Genomic DNA, 12,238 nt, shown 5'->3' on the forward strand with positions numbered 1-12,238 from the left:
CATCTTTTATCAGTAATTTATTTACAGAAAAGTTTTCTTCATTTGTTTTTAAATTGTTTCTTCAGTTAGGACAAGGATACTTACAAAAGTAGCCATTTTAAGTACAGTTCTGACATGGCCTTAAACATACATAGGAAATGTATAAAATGGAATATTTATGCACTAGGGTGTTTTATTTACTTTGCTTCCTTTTATTATTTTTGAGACAAGTTGTTTTTTGTGACAGGCATAGCTGTCATGAGCAAAAGAAAGATTATTACCTACTTGTGGCTATAGTTCATACCAAAACTGGTTAAATTTGAACCTTAATTCATGCTTTAACTTGAAGGCCTGATTGACTGGATGTACAACAATAAAACAAGTTTTAACGTAAAATGAAATGTCTTACCATTCCTGCTCTCCGGGCAATCACAGTGTGAAAATGTCCATCTGACACTTTCTTCATAGTGGTGAGTTTATATGTACCACTGCCTAAATTGTAAGAGAATCTTAATCTTTCTTCAGCAATTTCAAGGGCCAAAAACTCAGCCCGGTCCCCTGTCTGGTTGTCATAGTTGTAAAGCAGTAAAGCATGACTTTTAATAGTTGCAAATTTGACATAAATATAGTTGTTATTGGGGTCCAAGCTGGGAAATTCCATGTATGACAGCTCCTCAAATCCATAACTGTTCAACTCACAGTGCTTTCCAAAGACACCTGTAGATGAAAAAATTGACAAATTGACACATCAAATTCCAGTGAAGTTTTAGTAAATGATTTTGGTTAAAATATTTTTATGTTGCAATAATGAATCAGGCTTTACCAGCCTTATTTTGTATTATTCTCCAAAGAATATTGTCTAAATTAAATTGAAATAGAACAAATCAATGATCTTTAAGGCATATGAGAGATGATGAACTACTGTACTTGCTTCTCTTTGGCCAACTAAAAACCATACCTAAGTAGGTCCCATTTCTAAAAATTAGAATTAGTGGAATGGAGTATGTCTGAAGTTATTTCTTCCCTGGAAAACTTTCAAAATTAGTTTGTCACCATTTTAAAAGTTCTGATATGCTGTAATTTGCAACTGAGATACTTCCCTTACAATACTTAATTCTTAAAAACAATTTTAATTCAATTGATGGTAAATTTTGTTTTGACCTTCAAAAAGAATTAATCACTATACTCATGGTATTTTCGAGAGCCACTAGATTAGGGAACCACTGCTTTTAGGAAAGGAAATAACTGTCTTAAGTTTTTTATCTCTGTCTTGCTTTATACCTTCTTTGGGTATGATTTACAACAGGCTACTTTAAAATAGCTTTCTGCTTTTTTTTTTTTTTTTTTTTTTTTTTTTTTTTTTTTTTTTTTTTGAAATCCAGTATCCCCACTTGTTTGTGCTGGTTCTTTTTCAAACTTGAAAAATGAGTTTTATTGATGTTACAGTGCTATGCCAAAATTCTTTTCCCACAAATATTAGTAGACTGTAGCAAATGATTGGAAAATTAACCCATGCCAATACATCATGATTCTTATTAACTGGCAAAGGTTCCATTCCTTAATTTTGGCTGTATATCTCTTGTAAATGCGTTAAATTTAGTCAGGGAATTGTTAAGCTAGAAGAAACTAATGCCATCATTTTACAGAATATTTAAAACTTGCCTGAGGTCACAAAACCATGGGAGACAGAGCCAGAATTTGAGGCCAGATCTACTGATTGTCTAGTTGTTTTAACTACATCACATTTTATATCCAAATGTTCTTTAAATTAAAATGGCCTAGAAGTTGCTGTAAAAGCCTGTGTTGTTTATCTTTTCCTTCTCTGTCAAGGTTGAGATAATAATCATAAATATGTAGGAAATATGCATATGAGTTATTTCTAAACATTAGCCGCATGAAGGAAAAAGCAAACATATAATACAAATTATATCTATTGTCAATATTTCATACATTTATTTGTATATCATAAATATATGATATATATCATATATTATTATATAATTAATAATGTGTATATATATAACATATATACACAAATTTTAAATTTTATTTATATTAAATGTCCATTTACTATATTACGTATATCTTGCTTATATATACAGGAAGAGTAATGAAAGTTAAAAGAAGAAGCAGAGATGGAGCATAGAAATGAAATAGACTACTGAGTAAAAAAATTGTGCTGTGTGTTCTTATGGGCTCTTCTAATTAAAAATATGAACATGTGCTTAAAAATTGATTTATGCAAAAAGAATATACATACTGGAAAGATGTCCTACATTTTTATTCAAATAGGCACTAGATACAAATTGATTCATGAAAATATTTGTTTATGGAATATTTTTCTTAGAGAAAGGTACATTCTTGTTTTTAAAATAAAATAAAATTCAATGAAGATTTTAACACAGCCCTCCAAATGAAATGCTGTGAAATAAATCTACATAAAGATCAGGTGAAATTATTAAAATTACTCTAATAAGGAATATTTTGTGTGTGGATAGTTATACATATATATACATACATAGGAAGTTATAATTATGCAGGCTTCCTTTATAAAATCGTAAGCACTTTATGGTTTTCTAAAACAAAATCCAAAAAAACAAAAATCTGAAAAAATTTTAAAAATCCAAACAACAAATCCTTCACTGATGAGAAAGTAAACAGTGCAAAATTTCTTCCCAATTTCAAATTACAGTTAGGATGTTGTTTTATAGGATGCATGTGTAACTACCTCCAGCTATTTGTTTGAGGCATTCCATCTGTCATTTGTATTTGTATGGTTCACCCACATTCAATTTGAAAAGGAAAATACTTTATCCTTTAATTCTCTCTGGTCTCCAGTCATGTATTATTGTTTTAAGGTTTTCCGTTTTCTTTTCTTTTATAAATCTTCTATTGCCAACTGACAATGTCAAAGTTTACATAATGTTTGTTTGTTTGTTTGTTTGTTTGCCACTGGAAGAAACAGTGGGAGAAATCTGCTGCCAACTGTATGTGATCTGCCTCCAATTTACATTGTTGTGCTAGTCCGCTTTCCCTGGGGAACTCAGGTAGGGTGAAGGCAAGGTCCATTTGGACCCCAAACACTTTTGCCCAATAGGCAACGATTGTTGTATCAGCTACACTGCAGCAACGACTTGTTTCTATTTGGTATCAATTATCTTAAATCTTCATATTTGCAACTGAAATGCAATGCAATCTCTAAAAATGTAAAAACCTTTCTTCAGTCACTTGAAAATTCATTTTTTTCCACTTTGCATTCCAATCCCCTTATCTTTCATTCCAAATACAAGTTAAACCATGAAACCTGCTTGTGGTTATCTATAGAAAGCAGCACCCTTTAGGATTATAACAGATTACTGAAAGAAGTTTTTAGAAGATCTAAAGTTGTGGTTATTTTGACCTTAATCTACTTTTCACTGCTTCAGAGGCATTGTTGGTGAGAATCTCAAAAAAATTTTTTAAAAAGCAGGGATCCTGTAAATGTCACTGAACTGAAAATAATATTGTGTTCTAGTTACTATATCATCTTGGGGTAGTTTTGTTTCATTTTTATTTTTTTTGACTTCAGAGAAAGTCTTCAATTTCTGGACCTCAGAACCACTGCTAAATGCATGGCTCACAATTAGATACTTATATTCTGTTTTCCTTTATCATTCTACTGATGTTGTGCTTTGCGAAGATAAAACTAGATAGAGTCATGGAGTTATTTGAAAATGAATTAACACTACATTTTAGTTTTACTAGAAATCTCAGATTCTGTTTTAAATTCTATTCTCCAATATATGTTGAGATTCACTTTTCAGAGTCCATACAGCACAATGACTCAAAAGACTACAAAATATCTTTCTCTTCTCTTGTTTATGGAGAGAGATTAGGGTCTTTAATTACTGTAGGACATCTGGGGATGAATACTATATTGTGGGGTAAGGTATCTCTTAAATAAATGGAATAATCACAAAGCGCTGAAACAACCCAGGTTAAAATAAAAGCTTGCTCCAAAGCTGTTTTCATAGTCCTTGGTGGTCTCAGTGCTGGATAACATTTGAGTGAGATCTGAAAGAAATCTTTTAGTTCATTCCAGTATGGTCAATAGATACTAATGTGTTAAAAAAAAATTGTAACAACTTTCTTTTTCAAAAAAGACATTATTAGTCTGAATTTTGATTAGTTATTTGGTAGTATCTACAAAAAGCCTGTCATGAAAATTGCATGTCTAGTTATTAAATCCTTCTATTAGAAGTGGATGAATTAATGTAAAAAAAAAAAAAAGCAAAACAAAACAAAAACCAATTCGATTAATTATCCTTAAAGATTTTAAGTAGGGAGTGATGCCATAGAGTGCTTTAAAAGATTTTTTCTTTGATATGTTCCAGGCTAAAAAGAAGTCATCCATAAATATTGAAGGGAAATGTCCTGAGGAGACAACATCAAATTCAATTATCTTGCATCAATTGCTTTTCTAGTAATAATCAAAGCAATATATTCAAGGGCATTCCATAATTAACTTTCTAAAAATTATCAAACCTTTGTACCTTCATTTTGCTAAAACCTCCTGTGTAAAACAACTAATATTTTCTTAATCACTCATGGCCACAATAAAGTAAAATTGCTAAACTGTATGCCAAAATAGATTGATATTTTATATCAATAAATAAGCTGAACTCACCAAATGGACAATGGCAATAGTATGACTCCACACCACTTTGGCAGGAACCTCCATTAAAACAGGGGTTACATTCACAGTAATTGACTGAAGATTCACACAGTTTCCCTGAAAAGTATCAAATTCATTTTTAAAAATCTTATGCAAACATATTGATACCATTACTGCATCACCATATGTAAAAATCTGTTCTGAGAGATCATATCTTGGAGAAAAGAAATATAAGAACATTTTACTTGCCATGAGAAAATTGGAATACCTCAGAGTTCAAAATCCTATTTACTTGTCTCAGGGTAAAGATGTGCATTAAAATAGTTGGGAAATAATTTGTATAATCATCTTGGAAGGAACTACTGTTTTCAGGAAAATCACAAATGTGAACATATTTAAATGTTTTCACTGAACTTATTTTCTCTTGTCAGTGTTGCTTCTTTTTTCAATTTTATAATGAGATTTGAAAGTTCTATAGTATAATTCTCACTGTAGAAATTTCCTTGACTCAGATTTTTTTAAAGGTAAGAATCAATTTCGTTTAGCTTATTTGTCAAACTAAAATATTTTCCCTCTCCGAAATGTCCCTTCACTTAAAAATTTCTGTTGTAAAACAGAATAAGAAATCCAGAAACACATCATATATTTCAAATACTTAAGATTTACTCTTGACTACAAGTTATGGATACCTTGTCTTTTTTCTGAAACATTCATACACAACCAGCACATCATTCAGTATCCAAGAACTCCTCATAGATCTTAAATCCATTAATATTAACTATTACTGGCCATCTTCTAAGATGGGGATATGGCAGTCAAAAAAAAAAGCAGATGTGTCAGAACATGGCATTTCCATTTTAATGGGGGAGATTAATCCAAACATTAGGAAACTTTTATATTTCACAGATGAAAAAGAAGAGGCTCTTGAAGTCTAATATTTTGCCTAAGAAATTGCAAAACTATGGCACAAGACCAATGTAGGTCTGTTCCCATATCTAGGTTTTGCAAAGCTGTGGGTGAATACTTAACCACTTGGTAGGCCAAATTTAGAGTTTATGGTCAGTCCTATCTGTTTTTGGTTGTTCTAATGTCACTTTTCTATAATTTTAAATACTGTAATGACTTATTTGTTAGAATAGCTTCTAGTTTTCCAATTCCCAGAAACAATAAGATGGTATAGAGTTCTTTGTTAATTTCCACTTAATGATATGAAGGTTTAGTTATTTAATTAGAGTTTTTTTCCAGAAAATTATTTTCTACTTCCTAGTATAAGAACTAGAAATGCTTCTATGAGCATAGATAATCCATTTTATCATGATTACTATGCTTAAAACATAGTCAAAATTTTGTTTAATTTAGTTCTGTTTTTGTGGCTTGATTATGTACCCACAATTGTTCCAGTTAAAATTATAAGCATGAGTCAGAATGCATGACATTGCTAACTAAACATGTTTCTCTACATCATAGGGTCATAAACAACATTTTTTCTTTATAAATAAAATTGGGAACCTCCTTAAAAGGTAAAACAGTAACAATTTTAGAATACCTTTCCATTCTAAAGGGAAATAATGAAAATAAACAAGTTACCAATCTACAGGCACAGAAATTGGGTTTTAAGCATTATAGCAATTAGTTACATTTGAGAAACAGGCAGAAGAACTTTACTATAAGCCTGTACAATATCATAAGAGAGATGCTATGTCATAGAACTCTTTCCTGTGGCGTTTTCCAATTGGATTTCTGACAGACCATTCTAGAGAAGTGAATTTTTTTCTTTAATAAAATATTAGTATTGCCCAATAAATAAGGCCTATGGGCTGTACTTTTAATTATTTATTTGCTATCAGGAAAGTCATATCCACTACTTGTATTTTTCTCCACTATAAGAACATACATAATTTTCACATGTGCTATGGGACTAAATAAGGTTTAATTATCTTTTTTTTTTTCTTTTGAAAATTTCTTTTAGAATTATGTTAAAAGTAGCATGTATTGAGTACAGTTGTTCTTGAACAATACAGGGTTTTTAAGGAAGCCGACCCCCCCCAGTTGAAAATCCACATATAACTTTTGACTCCCCCAAGAGTTAATTACTAACAGCCTGCTGTCGATCAGAAGCCTTGCCAATAACATAGTCAATTAACACGTTTTATATATGTATTAATACACTGTATTTTTATCATGAAGTAACCTTGAGAAAATAAAATGTTATTAAGAAAATGAAAAGGAAGGAGAAAATATGTTTATAATACTGTACTATATTTATCAAAAAAAAAAAAATATATATATATATATATATGTGAGGTGGACCCTGCACAGTTCAAAAGTGTATTGTTTAAGGGTCATGTGTACATAGATTAACATACTGGACAAATGCAGTCAGTAGAACACTTATATTGTGAAAACAAGTTAGTGGGTTCCAAAATTACAGCTTTACTTTTTGATGACTGGAAATGGGGAGCAAAGAGTAACCAATTTAGGGAGCACGGGCATGAACGATACTCAAATATTTGGACTTAAATTTCCTCCAAGAAAAATATCTGTGTATAAAAGCCCAAGTCATTGATACTATAAATCTCAAATACATCCTCTTTAGAATCCTGTTGGGAAAGACTACCTTTTAAATTTGTGGTGTAAACAACAACAGCAAAAGAAAATCAGGTGTTTTTTGGTTTTTTTTTTTTTTTGTAATTTATATAAATTAGCTATCTTATTTACCCCTCACAAAATTAGAATTTAATATAGACATCTGAATTTAATTTAAATATATACTATAGGCTATTTCAGTCCAAAATTAAAAATGGAGAAAAAAAAACCCAAATTAGGTAGACTTACTCATGTATTAAAACATATAGCAACTATGGAAATTGCAGAAGAAACTACAAACTAAGAAAATATTAGTTTGAGAATGAATTTCTTTTAAAAGTTAAAATAAATTCTCAATGGAATCTGATTCTTTGAGTATACAACAATTTAAATAGACAGTTGTAAGAGAAAAATTCAGTCTTTCATTTTACGTTTTAATTGAAACCAGAGCTTTATTTTCTTACTTTTCCCTGGTAGATAAATATTTTTAAAAATGTGAAAAGTGACTTTGGTAGGGGTTAAATAAATGGATTTATTGTTGAGTTTGAGAAAAATAGTCTTAAATGTTGGTATTACAGTATGTAAATTATTTACCATTCAAAAATTTAGTTTGAGTACTCCATTTAATGAGGTTTTTTTAATAATTGGTGAATTTAAAAGAAGTTGCCATACTAGATACAAAGACATAGTTTAAAAAACTCAATGTTGAAATTTAAATTATTATTAAAAAGACTTGTGTAATGAAGGAAAGATGTCATAATTTTACGTAGAATCAAAAGAAAGCCTTCAGTTGCAAATTTCTTAGGTTTGGAAAGTTCATGCTCTATTATCCAGTTAGAAGTCAGCAGCAAGTTCTGTAAACATCTATCTACTTAAATACTCGTGTTAATGGCATAATGTTTATTAGAGAACGCAGCAGTTTGAATTACTCTAACATAGAAAATCTGATGTGTTGGAGAATCCATATAAAGCTAAATCTTGGGTCATTAACTTAATTAAAGCTGCAAGTCTATTAACAATATTTGCCATAGCCTTGAGGCTTTGAAGTATACTGATAAGGCTTGCACAAAGAAAAGGATCTCAAACTCAAGGATCTGGAACTCAAAAGGCCTTGTTCTATTAAGATATGTTAGTTGTGACAGCAGTTGTTTACAAGCTTAAACTGGTCTAAGTCCTTTGACATCCATCAATTAATTGTGCTGATATAAATTATTTATCATAGATAGAAGGATGTGTGCTTCAAGAAGTATAAGCTCTTAGCACCTGGAGAATAGGAATGCTGAAGATAATGCATAATTGGAGGCCAGTGTATCTACAGACTTTCCAAGATTATAGTTTAAACTTACAAAATAGATTTAGCATGTATCTTCGCGTTTGGGGCAGAAGTTACGATGAATTCATAAACTGACCGTTCTGTGATCACCTATGGTCTTTTCAACAAGGATGCATATTCAAGTTTCATTCATTCCAACAGAACATTTCAGTGTTGATTATGTGGAGCAGCACACTTATTCTCATCTGCTAATTTGTCCAGCTATGAGAATATGATTTCTGATATCTGACAGTCCATGTAGGCTTCACTTTAATATCTTAGACTGTACGTAATATATTATATCACAACGAATATTATTTTTGCACCTCTTGTATTTGTACATAGGTAGAAAGGAGACTATGTGAAACTATTAAAGTCCATTTTATATCTAAATTGATTATACTATTAATAAATATAATTCTACAGGAATGCAAGCTGGTGCAGCCACTCTGGAAAACAGTATTGAGGTTCCTCAAAAAACTAAAAATAGAACTACCCTACGACCCAGCAATTGCACTACTAGGCATTTATCCAAGGGATACAGGGGTGCTGTTTTGAAGGGACACATGCACCCCTGTGTTTATAACAGCACTATCAACAATAGCCAAAGTATGGAAAGAGCCCAAATGTCCATCAATGGATGAATGGATGAAGAAGAGGTGGTATATATATACAATGGAGTATTACTCGGCAATCAAAAAGAATGAAATCTTGCCATTTGCAACTACGTGGATGGAACTGGAGGGTATTATGCTAAGTAAAATTAGTCAGTCAGAGAGAGACAAAAATCATATGACTTCACTGATATGAAGAGACAAAACAAAAACACTGATATTTAAGAGACAAAACAGATGAACATAAGGGAAGGGAAACAAAAATAATATGAAAACAGGGAGGGGGACAAAACAGAAGAGACTCATAAATATGGAGAACAAACTGAGGGTTGCTGGAGGGGGTGTGGGAGGGGGAATGAGCTAAATGGGTAAGGGGCACTAAGGAATCTACTCTTGAAATCATTGTTGCATTATATGCTAACTAATTTAGATGTAAATTTAAAAAATAAATAAAGTAGGGGTGCCTGGGTGGCGCAGTCGGTTAAGCGTCCGACTTCAGCCAGGTCACGATCTCGCGTTCTGTGAGTTCGAGCCCCACGTCGGGCTCTGGGCTGATGGCTCAGAGCCTGGAGCCTGTTTCCGATTCTGTGTCTCCCTCTCTCTCTGCCCCTCCCCTGTTCATGCTCTGTCTCTCTCTGTCCCAAAAATAAATAAAAAATGTTGAAGAAAAAAAAAAAATTAAAAAAAAAATAAAGTAAATTAAAAATTAAAAAAATAAATAAATCTAATTCTATGATATATATGTTATTTATTCTGAATATTTATGCTTATAAGCTTTTTTACTATTTTTGCAGAAAGTAGCTTTTATTCACACTATTAATGTTTCCTATTATTGTGAAAAAAACTATGAAGATAGCTCATCAAAATATCCTAATCAAATAGTATTTTGTTTTATTACATCAAGAGAAAGCAAAAATATCATGTTTAAGAGCTGCTAGAAAGAAAGACAAAGGGGAAAATATTTTATTTTTGTATTTTAAAACATGTACAAATACAATTTCAATGAGGCTACAGATGATGATGTATAATCACATTCATAATATCCATGACAAGTTTACAAATACATGTTTGTTTTCTGCAGAAATAAGAAGCATTTAAGCTTCTGGAAACCTCTTATTAATGCTTTTGTAAGTTGCAAATCATATTTTAAAGTAAAGTAATCAAAACAAGAAATGAGCCACTCTTCCGTATCTCCCAGAAATTATCATTTCCTATCTATTCGCTACATTTTGTTTATGTTCTATGGTTTTCTTGTCACATGATCATTGACAACATCCATGTATGACTGTTGTGATTTTGAAAGAATGACTCAGTTACAACTCCCATCTTCATGAAAGCAAATGTTTGCCAAGTTTTTCAGTAAAATTACTAAGCACAACCTGTTTATAACTTTATATATGTCTGGAAAAAAATTCCTATTTATACTGTCAAATGTCATAAAAGTGATGAATGGACATATCTCATCCTCTGAAATATCAGGACTTACTTGAGAGCATAGGAAAACTTCTCCATATGGTAATACACCCTGGCACGACTCCAAATACCACACCTAAAATGCATCCAGATGTGTGAAAGTGGATGGGAAAGGTTAAAGGGGCTATGAACTAATTCTGTTAAGAGAGACCCAGATTTGGGAATAAGCTCCATCTACCTGCTGCATTTTATAACACCATCCATTCCTATGTGAATGACTTAATGCAACATTGTGCTACAAACAGTGGAAGCCTAGAGCAGGAAGACAAATGATAAGTGGTTACTGACTCTAATTATGCTTTCTAATTAGTCTTCTTAAATGCGAGAACTTTTCATTTGTATAGGAAAAGAAATACTGGATTTGTAGTTGTTAATTTCCTCTGGAGGAGGAACTGAGGCATGTTATGAACTTCTGAGGTATGAATATATGAAAGATATTCTCTTTTGATTTACTGAGGTATATATCAACAATGATGTAATTTCTGGTATTGTTAAACCTTGCGAAAATCTAGAAATTAATTTTTCACATGTCCTATACTATTGATTCATTCTGTCGAATAACCTGTATTATAGTGAATCAAAGTTTCACTTAGTGATATAAAAATTAAATTATAGAACAGTTTTTAAATAATGAAACATGAAGTGATTGTTACTGAGTATGAAGTCTCACTATTTTTTTTTTTTTCAATTTCCTTTTGGTCATTTTTCTAGTAATTAGGAAAAAGAGATCAGAAAGACAAGTTATACAAGCAAATTCATTCCCTCTAAATCACTCATTCATTTAAAAAAATCCTTATTTCATATGTATTATGTGATGCTATGATAACCAACTAGAAAATAAAATTTAAAATATATATATGGTATATACATATATATCAGGACTATACTGGTGGCAATGTGGTAATCACTACATCCCTTCATATCTTTTTATTGTGTTTGTTCCATAATTTTCATTTTTATACTTATACCTCTAGAGGACGTTCACACAAAATCCTTGTTCAGCTAACACTTAATCACCCCCTGTAGGATTCTTAGGATAAAGTCTCTTGGTTTGTGTCAGTGCATAAGCCACTCACTCTTTCAATCTTCAGCACAGTTTCTAACTTCATATGAAATGTGCAGTGGTTGTGTGTGTGTGTGTGTGTGAGAGAGAGAGAGAGAGAGAGAGAGAGAGAGAGAGATGGGGAAATATCTGAGGATTATTTTAAACATAAAGTTTAAGAAAATCTCACAGTTTCAATTTGTAATGCCACAGACTTTAAAAACCGTTAAAGGGGGGATGCCTGGGTGGCTCAGTTGGTTAAGCATCCTACTTTGGCTCAGGTCATGATCTCACGGTTCATGAGTTCAAGCCCCACGTTGGGCTCTGTGCAGACAGCTGGGGGCCTGGAGCCTGCTTCAGATTTTGTGTCTCCCTATCTCTCTGCTCCTCCCCTGCTCACACTCTGTCTCTCTCTCAAAAATAAATAAATATTAAAAAAAATAAAACCATTAAAGAAATACAGATTAAATTACAAAACAGTAATAAATAAAAAATATAGGTGATTGGAAACAGTTCTCATGATCTGATATTGATATACACAGGCTTTGGAGAAAGCTTTACTAAAGCATTAGTACTTA

At 31.7% G+C, this 12,238-nt stretch overlaps 1 protein-coding gene across 2 annotated transcripts in view; it reads right to left on the reverse strand.

Annotated features, from left to right (window-relative positions):
* The window catches only part of FAT4 (FAT atypical cadherin 4), a 177,124-nt gene that overhangs the window by 21,294 nt on the left and 143,592 nt on the right, over positions 1-12,238 (reverse strand). For both annotated transcript variants that reach the window (XM_086704263.1, XM_025921676.2), the window contains 2 exons: positions 4,646-4,750; positions 389-696 (listed from right to left, as the gene is read on the reverse strand). In XM_086704263.1, the coding sequence (XP_086560389.1) occupies positions 389-696; positions 4,646-4,750 (413 nt within the window). The remainder of the gene's footprint in view (positions 1-388; positions 697-4,645; positions 4,751-12,238) is intronic.

The sequence above is a fragment of the Puma concolor genome, chromosome B1 (genome assembly GCF_028749965.1).
Source record: "Puma concolor isolate L17-30 chromosome B1, mPumCon1.1.hap2, whole genome shotgun sequence".
NCBI classification, from domain to species: Eukaryota; Metazoa; Chordata; class Mammalia; order Carnivora; family Felidae; genus Puma; species Puma concolor.